Raw genomic sequence first — 16,651 nt, forward strand, 5'->3', positions numbered from 1 at the left:
TCTCTGTGCCATTCCGCCCCGACCCCCGCCTCCCACTCCTTCCTCTCCCTTCTCCACACCGGCGCCGCTGCCGCTTCGGGCCGTCTCGTTCGCCCGGCCGCCTCAGGCCTTCACAGCCCGCGGCAGTAGCGCTCGCGCCAGTGGGCCCGCCCCGCCTCCCCGTCCCCCAGCTGCCTCCTGGAATTACATCTCCCCGGCTGACGAGCGCACCCTGAGCGCCGCGGACCGCGCAGCCGCGGCTCCCGCCCCCCGCCGGCGCGGGCCCGCCGGGCCTGTGTCTTGGCAGCATGGGAGCGGGCCGGGGGCCGGCCGTCGCGGGGGCCGGGCTTGGGGCCGCCGCGGGCAGAGGGCGCCCTCCGAGGGGAGAGGCAGCGGCGGGAGGGGAGGCGGCCGGACGCCTGCCGGGAGCGGCTCCCGAGCCCCCCGCCTCCCTGGCCGCGCGGCCTGCGGTCCGCCGACACTATGGCCAGCGGGACCGAGGATCCGAACAGCCGGGAGGCGCAGACCGTCTGCGAGGCCCTGGGGCGCTACGAGGACACGCTGCGCGGCGCCGTCCGGGAGATCCAGGTGGACATCCAGGTGTTCAAGCAGGGGGTAGGCCGGCAGGTGGAGGAGGTGCTGCGCCTCGCCAGCCCCCTGGCACACACCGTCTCTGAGCTGCAGCAGGAGAACCGGCGCCTGCGGGCACAGCTGGAGCGCCTGTCCCGGCAGGTGGAGGCCCTCGGCCGGTCGGCGGGGCTGCCGCAGGAGTGGGTGGACGAGGAGGCAGGGAGCGCCCCGGCCGCGGGACCCGGTTCTCCGGGGCAGGGCTCAGCCGGCGGCAGGTTCTCTAGCCAGGCCAAGCTAGCGGTCACCGGTCGGAGCCAAGTAAGTGCTGGCGGTGGGAGGGAGGGCCAAGAGGGTGCATGAGCAGATGCTTCACGGGTGTTGCCAAGATCTGCGCTGACATGGGGAACGTTTAGGGGCACGGGGCTCCGCTTTTGCAGTGCAGGGTCAAATGGGGTTTGGAGAGGTGCTCTGCGAAGTGGTCTTGGCCCTCATGCTATCTGGCGATGTTCCTGTTTATAGCATTGCTTGGTCAAACTGGGATATTGGTTAAAGTAGTGGCAACGTGTCAGTTCAGTGTGGTTAGAAGTAAGACGAGAAGCTGAGGCAGCCTCAACTATCAATATACATACGTATGTGAATATCTGTGTATCCTTTCTGGACTCGATTCAGGGGCTCTGTGTGCCAGCAATGCTGTTTGCCAGCTGGCAGGCTTACAAAGGAGAACAGCTCAGCGTATAGCAGGCAGTAGCATGTTTTCCTAAGATAGTGACTTAGCATCCTGCAGTGAGAGTTTTGCTGTGCAACCACTGTCCCACACTGTTGCAGCTCTGTGCTGAGACGTGGGCCTTACATGAGCTGTGGTGTTCTCCATGACCTGTACTAGGACAAGCACACACATTCCTCTTGGTGATAAAACTCTTTGTGCAACATAGTGGAGCCTTGTAGCTTGGTGCATGGAAACCTCAGTTAGTGGGAAGCTCATCTGGCACTGAGATGTTTTGTGTAATACTTTTTTTTTATGTGTCCGACTATGGAAAGAGCTGAGAGCTCTGTACAATCTTTGACGCCAGGAGGTAGCAGCCAGACAGTACACCGTGATTCAGTCCCATTAAACTATGCAATACTAGAGACTTGGCTTTCACAGCTGACAGCCTATTTTGGGTAATGTTGACTAAGCCATGTCTTTGGGGGTCTTTAAGGCTGTTGGAGCATGGAAAGATGGTCTGTGGTCTATCCAGGCTTTGGGGATGGAAAATAGAAGCTTGGAAATGAAATTCACTCAAGGCTAAATCAGGAGGAGTAAACAGAGAGTCTGTATTGCATTCCAGCCCTTTTTATTCATATTGACAGAAGAATGGGGGCATAGGGCTTGCCACAGCCAGGACGAGTCCAAAGGTAGAGCTGCTGCTGGATGCATTGTTCCAGCATGGTCGTGGCAACTGCTGCCTTTTCCCGCACGTGACAAGGGTAAGCAGCGTACATGTGACTTTCAGAACCATTCCTTTTTGTTCCATGGAGCCATCCACACATGTTTGTATTGCAAGGAACAGGAGTAAGCTGAGTGACACGGAATGGGTGGGGTTGTGGGGTCCCTCACACGATGTCACCTGCTCCATCACCACTGCCTACATTGAAGCGTGCACTTCACACTCTGTGAAGTCTTGCGTAGAGGTTATGGCAATATCCAGCTTTAAGTATCAGTCTGCATTAAAACACAAAATTAGCTTTTGTTTGGATCGGTACCTTTGCTTTGAGGGTTCAGGGAAGATCACTTAAGTATTGATAGTTCTTCAGTGCCCTCCCTCAATTTTCTCTGAAAGGCTGGACAACTTTCTGAATTAGCATGGCTGATAGAGAAGGAATTTCAGTACTGAGAACCATGGGAGATGCAGCTAGAGCTACACACAGCAAATGCATGCAGTGAAAACATGATTTTGTGGGTAAGGCTCAGATGTAGCTGTGCTCAAATGGCTATAGAACAAGCATTTGTTAATATGCTGGTCACCCAGAATCTCTGTAATGAAGAAAGTGTTCCCGCAGATTCTGTGAAAAGTACTGCTTCTGTTTTTCTTCAGTGATTATTCCATGTGCAAAAGCTTTCCTGATATGCTCAGGGCATTCAAGGTTTCTTCTTGAAGCTGCAGGGTTGGTTACGGATAAAGAACACTTGTGTTATCCGACAGGCAGTGGATTACTAGTAGGAGAATTAAGGGGTAAATGTGGTGCAGTTCTTGCTGCTGTCTAGCAGCATTGTTTGGATTTCTTCACGCGTTTCATCATTTTCCATTCTTGATATATCAATGGTGTCTTTATATGCAAGGAACAGTGTCAAGTCTTGCACTGCGTAAGAGTGTAGAGGTGTTGCTGTTCACCAAAGTGAAGCATCTATTTCATCCAGCATGAGTAACAACAGAGGGAAGTTTCTCTTGCAGATAAACAGCATTTCTAAATCCAGTGATTTTTATCGTGACCCTCTTGATGATTGGTGCTTTTATGAAAGACTTTGGATGACTATTGTATCTCATTTGAGAGAGAGGAATCTCATTTGTCTGTCATTCTTCTACAATTTGACCTTGTTGCAGGCAAAAGCTTGAAGACAGATGAGCACCTTAGAGGCTCAGAAAGGAAGTTAAGATTGTGTTTCTTTTCTTTATAATCTCATGACCCAGTGCTTACTTTTTCTGAATGTATGGAATTTTCACTACTGGGTTACGATATTTGCCTGTTGTATAGCAACTTCCAGTTATGGATCTGCAAGGTCTAATTTCTTTGCAGTGGAGGAGGAATTCCATTAGCCATACAGCTGTGGGAAGTATTATCACCTTACATTACACAGAAACTTCTGAGCTAGGGAGAGGTTAGTTCTAAGAGCAAGCCTAAGACACACAAAACATTAGCGTTAACTCTCTTTTCTCCAGCTTCACCAGTTCCTCGTCATGTTGTTGTTGTCGCACAAGTTGTACAAATGAGTACTTCTCATCATTAAGGACAGGTGTAGGTACCTGTCCTTCTATTTACAATCTATGTGGCCAGCATTGACACGGGAAGTACTGTTACGCACACGGGTTTGTCAGGAGCTGGGCATCTCCAAACAAAGTGGATTTTAATGTACTTTAGCCTGGTACTACTAAGTGCACAACAGAATCTGATTCCAGATCCTCCCAGCATTCTGTTAGCACATTGGCCTTCCCCTCCTCCAGCCTGGTATCAGTTTCTTCCCCAGCGCTGTTGGCGTTAGCCAAAATGTGGTAATCAGATTTGCATAAAATAAATTAATGCAGCACCTGTCACTTCATTAGGAAACCAGTTCAGTGTTCAGGATACTACATGATCTTTGCAATGATCATCTCATTTGACTGTTTTGCTCACCCCCACTCCCCAGCATATAAAGTAGATACATGTTTACAGTCTACACAGGTATTTGAAGTGTTCAGATCGTAATGGTTGACACGAAAGGCTAAACAATTCTAACTATATGCCATGAGTACATTTAGTGAGCTGCATTAGCTGTGCTTTACATTTCAGTTCTGGAAATGGTCAGTCACTGTTGATTAGGGTCTCAGTTACACTAAATGCAGCAATAAAAGTTCAGAACCCCTGATTCTGCATGGTTTGTACGATTGATATTTGGTGTACTTGTCTCAAGTTAATCCTGGCAGCTAGTGATAACTAGCCTAGTACCTTCTTGACAGATACAAAAGTTTCAAAATAATTTTATTTTCACAGGTTAAAAGACCTGGATACAATGACACAGATCAATTTTAGTGGCAGTAAGTCAGACTACGTGCATATGGAAGCATTCTCTGTGGGAACAGCAGATGGTATAAAAATGAAAAATATTTTTAATTATCGGGAGAGACAAATGCTGTTTTAAAGAAGTTGTTCTGGTGATGCATTGTGAAAAAAGTTTGCAGACTAGTTTTGCAAAATAACTCGATCACTCCTTTTGGGCCTAAGCTGAGTAACTGTTGAAAGAGTGTAACTTTGTTGGATGTGAGGTCTTCTGAAGACCTGTCAGTAATGGAGCCTCTAAATGGGAGAGATCCCACAACAGTCAGTGGATCCTAGACAGCTGAATTGTAGTGCTTGCGCTTGTGAGAAAGGTTTAAGTGCTGGAAGAGGGTGAGAAGTTCTGAACATTCCAACTTCCCCAATCTAGTTTATTCTCCTTTCTTTTCAAATAAGAAAGAGAGACAAAAAATAAAATTAAACGAAAGTGCTTCTCATTTGGGTTGATATACTGAACTTCATTACGGATTTGATTTGTGGAACTTGCAGTGTTATCTCAAAGCAGGCTAATGTGACCTGTTTGTGGAATGGACATTCTAATTCCCAGCTGTGCTGGGTAAACCTGAGCCCTTATTGGTGTCAGTGGAAGTCCCTTGGTCTGGCTAACAGTGCTGTAAGCAACGTTGTGCTAAAACATGCGGGAGCGTGTGGTTGGTGAGTGGTGGTGGTTGTGGTGAGTGTTCTGATTTGTGGTTGTTGGGGTTCTTTTTGTCTGCTTTGTGTGTGTGCGCGCTTTGTTTTGTAGCGTTTTATGCAATCTCAATCAGTCTCTCTACTGTTGTGCGAAGTCTTCTGTTTATCACCTTCGCAGTGGATGGTGGTACCTTTATCTAACCAAAGTGGAAGACCCCTCCTAGGGCTCATTAGCACAAGGAAGACATGTTCTTGGCAGGTATCTCTGGATATTCCTCTAACTTTTGCTTCTGTTTGAAATTTAGCTGTCATTTCTGTTGTCTGTTCTGACAGAGTGTAGAGCTGGATGGCCACCACAAACCTGAGTATAGAAGAGTTTTTAGTTCTTCCATTGTTGAAAATGGGCATCAGTGTTCATCAGGTAGGAACAAGGAATGAAATGAAGTAGCATTACTTGTAAAATACCTGATCCTGGCAGTCACAGAGCAACTCTTACATGTTGGAAGCATTAGAATCTGCTGTGGATATCGTACTGTGGCACTGATACCATTTATTTCCCAATCAGGAGTTCAGCTTTTAAACCTTAACTTTATTGTTAAGCATCCATAAATGAGAGACTACGACTGTCACATTATCTGGGGGCACTAGTGATTATAAGACCTGCTATTCTGGATGTCATTGTAGCCTCGCATCCAAAAACATTTTGCGAATTACCTGTCCGCTTCCATCGTCATTCAGTGGAGAATGGACGTAATGTCTCGATTTTCTCGAAAACCCCGAGGCACACAGCGTTTCATAAAACCATGAAAAGTGCAAGAATGCTGACTCCTGACCCATCGCAGGAGACTGAGCATGGGGGCTGCACAGAGGAAGCGGAGGAGCTTACGAGCTGCTGATGCCAGTGGATTAATCATGGAGTCACAGAATGGTTTAGTTTGGAAGGGACCTTTCCAACCCCCCTGCCGTGAGCAGGGACATCTTCACCAGCTCAGGTTGCTCAGAGCCCCGTCCAGCCTGGCCTGGGATGTCTCTAGGGATGGTTCAGCCACCACCTCTCTGGCCAACCTGGGCCAGGCTCTCACCTCGGGAGCAACAATTACTTCCTCATGTCTATCCTGGATCTCCCCTTCTTTAGTGTAAAACCATCACCCCCATGTCCTATCATAACAGACCCTGCTAAAAAGTCTGCCCCCATCTTTCTCACCGGCTTCTCTTAAGTGCAGTAAGGCCACAATAAGGTCTCCCCGGAGAAGTTGTTCTTGCTGAGATCGCTACAAGGGTCAGTTACACTAGGGTTGTTTCTGCAGTGTGCTGTAAATGGTATAATGGCCCACAGAGGGAACTAGGGGGAGTAATTCCAATGACGTGTGAAGTTGTTTCATAGAAATTGGTTTGTAACTCTGTTACAAATCTACAAATAATCTTCTCTCCTTTTCTTTTTGTTCACTAGGTCAGGCAAAATTCTGCCATGAACTGGCCTCTTTTCAAAGGTCAGACTCTTTGCCTGAAGCCCATGCCCCTGCAGTCACCTTACAGATGCCCCACCTTCCTGTGACTGCAGTAACCAGGGTTTCAGAGAAGTTTTCAGGAGAGGCTGTCTGTTCAGCAGGAACAACCAACGCGCCTGCGGGCCTGCTGGGACAGAGCAAGAGCAGAACTGCGATGGCAGTGAAAACTTCTGACCAGTCAGGTAAAGAGACAAAAATCATTTGTTTGCTGAAGCTGTCTCCCATGTCTTAACTTCAAGAAACCAGTGCTCTGGGAATTGTCCTCTGACCTAGTGGTGATTATGAAACCTCACTTCCATGTCTACATATCCCGTGGTGAGACACTGATTTAGAATATCATGGGTCCTAGTAGGAGCTTTGGGCTATAATGTCACATCTGCTGAGAATTTTTGCTGCTTAATATAACTGAGTTCATAGTATAGCTTATCTTGTAGCACAGTCACTGAATAGTATTTCTTCAATGTGGCCAGCTATTTTAGTGAAATTTGGAGGAGCTTTTACTCTTTTGAGACCTGAGGCCTCTTGAGAAGTTAAGCAGACATTTGGCTAACAGGTCAACATTAATTTGGAGGGAGGAATGGCTGACAGCAGACTGACGCATAGACGCAAGTAAGAGTGATTGCAGAATCTTATTTATATCTAAGTTGAGTTAAATCTAAAGGCAAAAAGGAAGAAATCTCATTTTATTCATATTGAAGTCATTCACTTACACATCAGACTGTATATATGGGTCAGAAATTTCAGAGAGAGACCAGATGGAATTGCCAGCAAGAGACGGGGATTATTTGTGGATTATTCTTTCAACTTTTATCTTTATTAAAGCTAACAGTGTAGCAAAGCCTGCCTTTTTTGTCTTTTCTGCCTTTTCAGCCAGGGCCTGGAACTCAAATATGGTGAGAACAATGGAGTCATCTGCCACTGGAGGTGAGTGTTCCCATCAGTATGACCTTATGCAATACAAATTGAGAGTGAATCTGTGATCCGCATCTAGGGGATTCAGATTAGAGCATGCAGTTCCAGTTAGTCGGTAGGTGTATGGTAATATTAAAATTGATAACAAGACTGCATGCCGGTTCAGTTTTCCAGGTACCATGGAAACTTGTTCTGCTGTATCAGATTCTCAGTCAGTTCAGAGTGAGGGGTATGGATCTTTACCTGCACGGTGGTGTACATGTATATTGTTAGTCAATCTGTGCAGTGGAAACAAAAGGTGCCAGAAAAGTGTGGCAGAACAGACAGTTTGAACAGTGAAGATTTCAGCTGATAGGTAATAGCAGATGGGAAGTCATGGGCCCACCCTATGGATATTGAAGGAAATTGCTTTGAGCAAAATAGCGGTAGATAATTTCCTTTGTATATGGATGTGTTAAAGGACAAAATGCCTTAAGGATTTTCAATTTCAGTAAAAACAGATGAGTTGAGTTCTATCCAAAGTACATCTGATTGATTTCACCCAGCTGTTACTGTCTACACAGTGTACTGGCATTTCACACTGGTCTCAAGTGTCAGTATAGGAAAGATGTAGCTCGCCTATAATAGGGATCGTACTCTTCTTCATCTTAAAACCTCTGAGATTTGCACAAATATCTGTCAATCGTTTGGTCCCAATTTTGTCACGTCTGTTTGGTGATATTTACCAGAGTGTTTTACATGAGAAGTGTAGTTGATCTGGATCCTTTCTATAAGCAGTGAGGTGAATTCAACATTTTCAGAGAGTGATTTGAACAGTGATCAGGTTGGATTGCTTCTAAGATGCTAGTCTGTCTTCTTTGTATGTGTTGAAGGAGCCTTCGATAAATCAGTTGCTGGATTATGCAACAATTTTTGGCTTTACTGTGTTAAAACTGGGCAATCCACTCCATTGTTCTGCATTTGCAGAGCACAGCTGGAGTCTAGAGCTGGGCTCTAAAAGGCAAAGTACAAAAGGCAGAACCTCAGATGTGGGGGTAGGAAGATGCAAAGGTGATTTTAAGCCACCTTTGAAGTCTGTTCTGCTTTAAAAGCTAACATGTTTCCTGGTAGAAATTAGGTAATTTAAATTATGCTCTCAATCATGGCAGACTTCCCAGGACTCCTTATGGCTGCCAGAATGACTGTTAGAAGCACCATTTCTTCCTTTGACTGAAATGTCACTGGCAGTGTGCCCTCCTCTGAGATCTGCAAGAAGGCCCTGAAATGATCCAGCCTTCTCAGTGCACTCTTGTCAAAGGCATCCTCTCACAGCCCTTCCTGGTATATTTACACCATCCTCGCTGCAGTGCAGCAATTTTGCAGAGGAATTTCACCCTTAGGGAAAATCCCTCCCCAGCTTGTTAGCTCATACTGGAAGTTAGACAGAGGCCTGCAGCGCATGGCTGTCTATCAGGAAATGCTTTAAAGATATATGAGGAAAAGAGATAAAATAAATTTCCGCCCTGATGCATCTTGTTTTTCTTGCCTTTATACAGAGAATACTACTTCTGTCACTAAGTCTGTCTCAACTGTGAGCTATGGGACAAGTAGTGGAACCAAAACTGGTGAAAGGTATGCATTTTTCTGATATTTTGTTAGGCCGTTGTGGTCAATAGAGTCTCAAGGGACAGGTGTTCTGCTGGCTTGGAGAACATGTGCTGTATTTTAAGCCCGTTAAAGGCTGTGAGCTTTCATGAGGGCTAAGTGGAAGAGAGTTGGAAAGGGACAAAAATAGTTTGTAGAGCAGTTTAAAGAGGATCTAGTTGTAGATTTCAGCGTTTTTTACAGCGTTAGGAAAACATTCAGTGCCAGGAGTGGGTTTTTGTTAGGAGGAGCACATTGTCAGGCCCTTTGAAAACACTTTTAAAAATACTTAGCTGTGTTGATATTTGTACTTTGGGCTTATTTTTGGAAAGCAATATATGGCTGCTGTCAAATATCAGTTTGGCTAGCGTAGAGTCGAGTTTGTAAATAAATGCCTTGCTGAGGACTACTACACTTTCTTGATTAACTCGGAGTTGCTGTTGCTTAGTATAGGATTACATGGTATCACAATTACTACTGGCATATCCAGGCATGCTCAGCATGCAAAATATCCATCAAGAAAAAGCGGAGGGCAGCCACTTTAAATCTCTTAAATGTGGCTTGCATCTGCCTTGAAAATTATCCCAAATTGGGCTTTACATTTCTTCTGAGATAGTTCCAAAATCAGCACTTTGATATTTGAGTTATGATATGCTGAGCACCCTAGAGAACCTGCTGTCAGATCTGACCTCCATCTGTACCAGAAATTAGTGTGTGGCACCTGTATCATAGGCCTTTGCCTCAGTTTCCCCATCTCTGTCACGGGAAATATTTTCAAATGCAATGTGTGGCTTACTTCATTAGTGATGATGAAGTGGCTTATGGCTCAAATGAACACAAATCAGAATATAATCCTGTATTTCTCAATCAAATTATCAGCTTGTGGTCAGTGAAGCAACACTGACATGAGCTCAAGATTCTGTGTACTGCAAGTAAAAGTTTCAAAACTACTTCCTGAATTACTCTTCAAGTACCATTTTTCAAACGTGACTTACCCTCCAGGAACTCTGAAGTTGGAAATTAAAGGGATTTAGTGCTCCTATGTGGTCATAACTTTTTTTTTTTCTTTTTTCTTAAAGGTATTTAATTGTGCTACAAAGCATTTGTGACTTGTCCAGCTGTGTCTCATCTGTAGAAGTACCATAGACTCTTCTATAGTTACGTGCTGTTTTCTGTCCGTGGAACTTTGACTTTTCCTTAAGTTGCTTTTGATTGATTCACGTACTCTAGAAACAGCTGTTTTGAGAGGTCTACAGTAGGCAACAGCTGGACCTTTATGCTGACTCCCAGCACTGGAGAGAGTTACTTTTTGTTTAACCACATACTTTTCCTGTTAACGTTTCTCTAGTGCCACTGACAGTTGCTGTGATGTGACCCCCAGCTCTCGCTCCTCTCCTCCCACTGTACGTCGCCAAGTTGAAAGGAGGCGAGAACTGGTGCGGTCTCAGACGCTGCCACGGACTGCAGGGGCACAGGCCAGGAAAGCACTTTTCGAGAAATTTGAACACGACGGTGGAAAGTATGTCACACCCCTTGTTTCCAGAATGCGTTTGTTAATGGGAAACTGATTTGTCAGTTATTACCAGATGAGGACAGCTGGGTGGGAGGACACTCTCAGTGTAGGGTTTTGAGCTAAGGGACAATATAAGGTCACATATAACTTTGCTGACTTCACAGACTGAGGCCTGGTTATTCACAGCTACAGATTCCTCTGGCTTTGGAGTTGTTCAGCTAAGAAGCAGCTGTCTTTTTTCAGGAGTGCTGTGAAAGCTACCTTCTCTGCCATTAGAAGAGACTAGGAATACAGTGACTGTCTGTTCCCATTCATTAAGGACCAAAAGCACGAACTGTTGTTTATGCACCATGATGAAGGGTATGATTTAAAGAGAAGAGGTCTTGGAATCCTGACTTTAGTGAAATGAAAATGAGTTTTTCTTGCCGGACCAACAAGTCGAGGTTTCAGCAATGTGTTTCTCAAATATCACCTGGACAGAAGGGGCTGACCTGGGCAAGGATGCATAGATATTGCTGACAAGTAGCTTTAAGTTTTTCTAGAATGCAGTTTAATTTGTTCTCTGTTAATTTTCCAGAGGAAAAGGAGAATCCAGAGCTAAGCTGAAGAGATCACAGAGTTTTGGAGTTGCCAGCGCTAGCAGCATTAAACAAATCCTGTTAGACTGGTGTCGCTCAAAAACCATAGGATACAAGGTGAAGACATGCTAGCACTTTCACCTCTGTCTTTTTCAGAAGAATTTTCAAGAAAAGCCTACTCAGAAAAATGAATGTAAAACGTGCTAGAAAATGCACTAACTTCCTCAAGGTCAAGTTTTGTGCGGGTAACACAAACACGGTTTGCATGGGCAGCAACTCAAGACAGTCAGTGATTGCATGAGTGAGAGTCTGTGTGTCTGTCAAAGCAATGCATTACTGTTTGTTTGAAAGCCTACATGTTTATGCTTATGAATATAGACTTCAGTATACACTCACACTTTTTCTTAGTTGCAGACCGTAATTTTTGCATTTGCATTATATGTGGCAAGATCTGAGTAACATTTCGCTAGTATACGGAGACTATGGCCCTTCTGTCACACAGCAGACCAAAGTACTCTCTCCTGGTATTAGATAAGTGAATTTGTAGTAAATGGTTGAGGATGAATCACACACTGTTAGTGAGCGGTGTAGCTAAAAGAACGCAGCGCTTAAAATTTTGGTAATTCCACCTGGCCTTAAACTGTAATTGCCAAAGCAATTTCCAGCAGAAATAACTTTTTTGACTAGGTGTTTTGTGTGTGTAATATGTTTTTTGTGTGTGTAATATGTTTTTTCAATATTATTGTAAAACATGCATTTTTTGTTGCTGGACTCTGAATCGTAGCATACGTAAGCAGAACTAGCAAAAATTACTGTTAGTTGCTTACCAGAAAAGGTGGGGCTTGAATTTTATGTGATGGGAAAGCAACCTGAGACAAGAAGCCAAATACGTTTCTCTTCACTTTGAAAGTAACGATACGCAATTGTTCTAAAAAACAGGCTTTGCAGTAGACATAATTCTTCCTGTATTTCTTCCTATGTTTCTACTTATCTGTGTGTAAACAGGCATTGAGTTGGGCCTTACTGAAAAGCAAAGCAAGTAAGCATGGTCTTTAGTGTCATTCACAGCCACAAAATGAACTGTTCTTCAATTATAAACACTTCACAGGGTAAGCGCTGTCCTTAGTTTCTGCAGACACTGAGCTGGTGTGTCGGGTGTGCTCCAGAGCTCACTGATGTTGGCAAGATTTTTTCCCAGTATTTTCAGTGGACTTTGGATCAGGGATCTTGACTGTGTCTGTGCTTTGCATCTGGGCATTTCGAGCAAAAGGCTTTCGTTGCCGAACTTGCCATTTTATCTCTGAATACAAATAATGTAATGGATATACAACAAGGGGAAGAGAAACATAAAGTCTCTGCTCTGTTGCTTTGATTAGCGGGAGAGGACAGAAAACTGCAGTGAGCAAAAACAGCTGCTCTTCCTTGTTCCCCTGTGTTTCCTTAATGTGCATGTTTTTTTCATCATGGCAGCACATTGATCTCCAGAACTTCTCCTCAAGCTGGAATGATGGGATGGCATTCTGTGCTCTTGTGCATTCTTTCTTTCCTGAAGCTTTTGATTATAATAAGCTTGACCCAGCTAATCGCAAACAGAACTTTGAGCTGGCCTTCACCATGGCTGAGTGAGTATCACGTTAGATCTCTGCGAAGTGCTTACAGTTCAAGTCTGATGTAGCTGGGCAGCCGTGAAGAGTTTGGTCATTGTTCTTGTAGATTCTGTTTCACTAGCTTACATGTGTTGTGCCAAAAAAGGTAATACAGCTCTGCATAGAGAATGCAGAAAGAGGAGACTCAGCAGGCTAAAATCAGAGGTGGTTTTACCAGGCACAAAGTAATTCAGTGGAGTCCCATGTTCAGGTCTTTCACAGTGATTCAGGCAGTAGCTGAATTCTGCTTTCTCACTTGTGTGATTGTCACCAGCCTTAGCACCAACACACTGACCTTGAGGAATCAGCCTCATGAGCTATGCTTGGACAAAAGAGGGGAAAAAACTCCTATATGTGTGTGTGGTTTATTGTTGTTTGTTTGTTTGTTTGTTTTAATTACTTATTCTTGGAGTAATGAATGATTCGCAATGAATTTGCTGTTATCAATCATAAAAGAAGAAATTTGAATTCATAGAACATACGGCAGGCAGCCATGGTTTACTGACAGTCCACAGAAACTGGACATACAACTTGTAGTTTCTTAGCCAGTCCCACCTGTTTGATACCTGATTTGAATTTGAGGCATGTTCATATATCCATCCAGCCTCTCTGCAAAAACCGTGACCCCTGAATGGCAGGGAGCAAGTAGATTAATTTTTGAAACGGAGTTTTGCAGAAGGGTTCACCTCTGTCTGTATGTTGCTTTGTGGAACAAGAATGAATGTTGAATTCAGTCTAAGTAGAATTAGATCAAGGCTGAGAGTTTCTCCGTATCTCAACCTGGTAATTGCATGTTTGTAAAATGGACAGAGCTAATATCCTCAGTCACACTATCCTGATCCTTTCAGATGCAGTGTACCTGGCAATTAAATAACTTGTTTGTTAAAGTCATTATGAGTGTGAACTTGTCAGCTAGAAATAGTAACTTTTTTGACCCAGTAACAAAGTGATTCTTACTTGCTGTTTTGTTTGATTGTGCAAAAGGAAGAACACTCTGTGTGGTATACAGTTGGGTTTAGTGTGTTCTTTCAGAATACTAACAGGATGTGCGAATACATGGCTAAAGTTTCCTGCAGCTTTTGATACAGATTGAAACACCAGTACCACCACATTGAAGCTCCGGGGTTATTTCGGAGCACGTTTTCTCGGTTGTTTGGTTTTTAAATTAAAGCAAGCATTTACAGGACTGGATTTGCCATTCCAGAGAAAATTTTTGGAAATTCTTAGCATAATTTTGGCTCCCCTTATTACAGCCCCTAGCAAAGGAATTCATGTGGGAATTACAAGGTTTTTATACACACACATATATGTATATATAAAAAAGTTTGTTGCTTGTGATTTGGAAGAGATTCTATGGCACTTTTAGGTGGTTTATCTCTAAAGTTAAAACTATCTGCCACTCTCAAAGGAAAGCTGCAGTGTATTTTCTGTCTCATATAGTGGAGAACAGAAAGCAACATACACACAACAGTAAGAATCATTACATAAGAGGTACAGAAATGACTACTTCATAGCTGTGATTGTCTTTAAACTAATGGTTCTCTTCTGGTGCCAGAAAAGGCTCTTCTCTCAGTTATTGCTGTTCACCCCAGTATGAGTTCTGCTGATCAAATTGCTTCATGTCCTTGTGATTTTTCATCCTAGGCCTCAGCTGATGTGTTCCTTTCTGCTGGTCCAGATTTCAGTCAGGTCTCTGCTCTCCAGCCTGATCCTCTGACATAGTGTTGTCCAAGTCACTCACATCTTAAAGATGTGGGGGTGGTGGAGAACAGTCCACAGCCACATGGGCCTTCATTGGCACATCTAATTTTCCTATATAATAACCAGAAAAACTCATGATTTGCAAACTTGCATGACCCTGCTTACTGAGACTTGGGCAGAGGAATGTGAGATTGGGCTACATGCTACAGATACCAGGAATGTGAGTGGGAGAAAACAAATAGAGGAAAAAAACTCACAAAACACAAACCACAAACAAACAACAACACCCCCCCACCACCACCCTACAGCATTTTGGATCAAATACTGGTATAGAGGAAGAGAGGGAAAGAACAGGAGTATTCCATGGTCACAAAATTACCTCCGACCTGAACCTGACCATTGAATTGTAAAATGAAATGTAGCTGATAAATCGTGGGGTATCTTAAGTGCCTCAGTGATGCTCAAATCAGAGCAGCAAATGAATCCTGGAAATAGTTACAGGCCTTCAATTTAACTCTTTGCTCTGTGTGTTTTATTATTACTACAGGAAAATGGCTCAATGTGATCGTCTGATAGAAGTGGATGACATGATGGTGATGGGTCACAAGCCAGATCCCATGTGTGTCTTCACCTACGTCCAGTCTCTGTACAATCATCTACGACACTTTGAATAAGACCATCGACATCTCTCCAGCCAGAAGGGTCAAGTACAGTATGCTAATGGGAAGAGGGACTTTTTGCAAATGGAATGCAGTGTTATTTCTTGCTTTTTACTGTCCCTTTTCTCACATTCAACTGTGTGGCTGGCTGACTGTGGTGTTGCTGGGCAGTGCCCCAAAGTGTTGATTGCATCAGCATGGCAATAATACAGAAATGTGTTTGAAAAAGACAAAAAAAAAATAGGGAGAGGCAAGTGCTGTCATTTTGATGCGAGTACTAGGTTGGATTTTTAACATTCTTGTGATTAAAGATCACAGAAAACTTAATTTGCTGCTCCTTTCTCTGTTAGGCTGGGGACAGAGTTTTATGCAGTGACAGGTAACTCTGCTACAAAGGTGCTCCTTCTTAAAATGCAGGTAAAACTCCAGAAGATAGCACGTTCAATTCCACTGCTCCATTTAGTGTAGCACAAAAGAAATAGCAGATGGACAAGAAGAATTCAGTTTAGCAAATAACCTGGAGTACTCAACCACTAGGGCAATATTGCCTCTCCTCCAGCCCTACCCGCGTTCCCCTCCAGCATACATGCATGCACACACACATATCAAACGGGCATTGCTCTGTTCTCTTAAAGTAGAAAGAGAGCATAGCCTCTTACCTGCTGCAATGACAGGTAACTCCCATGTTACACAACAGTGTTTGTCTGTAAAAGTCAAACCTAAAGGGATTTGCTTAGAGGCTTGCTAAAGCCACTGCTGGCAGTCGTGGATTAATTTCTTGATCATGAAGAACAGCAACAGCTGGGGCTGTCCTGTGTATGAGATTGTATGTTTGCATGATTTAGGATTACGGGAGAGGGCAGGGCTAGCGAGGTACAAAATCCTCTGAAGAGTTGTAATAAAAGCAAGACTATAGTCCGCTTTGCCCTGGACTCTAGGGGAGAGCAGCTCTGCAGTGTGGACAGGAACTAAGTCGTTACGGCTTGCTCAGTCCTCGTGGTGACTCTGAGGTGGACAGGCAAAAAAAGTATGAACAATGTGGGACTTTTGAAATGCCTTGAACTGGTTTCCGTTTTCAGTTAAATTTGCGTTAAAACCACAACACAGTGGGATTATTCCAGATTTACAAAAAGGTCTTGTGTCACCCTTTCTGGTTTTCTCTTTGGTAAATCAGTAGAGCTTTGTTTTCACAGTCAATTTTAAAAACAAAACCACTAAAAAAGCATACTTTAGACAAAAAAAAAGAAGCCTTTTAAAATTATTTCTTTCCTAAGAACTGGCTCATAGAAAGTAAAAACTGAAAGCTGAGAGCCCTCTGCTCATGCTAGAGAATGTTTTTTAATCTGCATTTGTGCTTTTCATAGCTATATTTATAAAGATGACTTTGGTTCTGTATTGGTGACCATTTATAATAAAATATGTCAAACACTCTTCATATTTACTGCTTCTTGTTAGAATGAAGTGACAGATAACAAAATCAGTGAAAAGAACACAGAGTTTTTCTTAGAAGATTTTTGTCATAGTCATAATGCTGTGTACT

The 16,651-nt window shown here is 43.8% G+C and overlaps 1 protein-coding gene across 1 annotated transcript; it reads left to right on the forward strand.

Annotated features, from left to right (window-relative positions):
- The first annotated feature begins 334 nt into the window (after positions 1–334).
- SMTNL2 (smoothelin like 2) lies at positions 335–16,542 on the forward strand. Its single transcript, XM_065853329.2, has 9 exons — positions 335–867; positions 5,305–5,392; positions 6,422–6,661; positions 7,350–7,403; positions 8,927–9,002; positions 10,363–10,533; positions 11,105–11,222; positions 12,576–12,727; positions 15,000–16,542. The coding sequence occupies exons 1-9, from the start codon at positions 463–465 to the stop codon at positions 15,124–15,126; spliced, it is 1,431 nt and encodes a 476-aa protein (XP_065709401.1). The 5' UTR covers positions 335–462; the 3' UTR covers positions 15,127–16,542.
- The last annotated feature ends 109 nt before the right edge of the window (positions 16,543–16,651 follow it).

The sequence above is a fragment of the Patagioenas fasciata genome, chromosome 19 (genome assembly GCF_037038585.1).
Source record: "Patagioenas fasciata isolate bPatFas1 chromosome 19, bPatFas1.hap1, whole genome shotgun sequence".
NCBI classification, from domain to species: Eukaryota; Metazoa; Chordata; class Aves; order Columbiformes; family Columbidae; genus Patagioenas; species Patagioenas fasciata.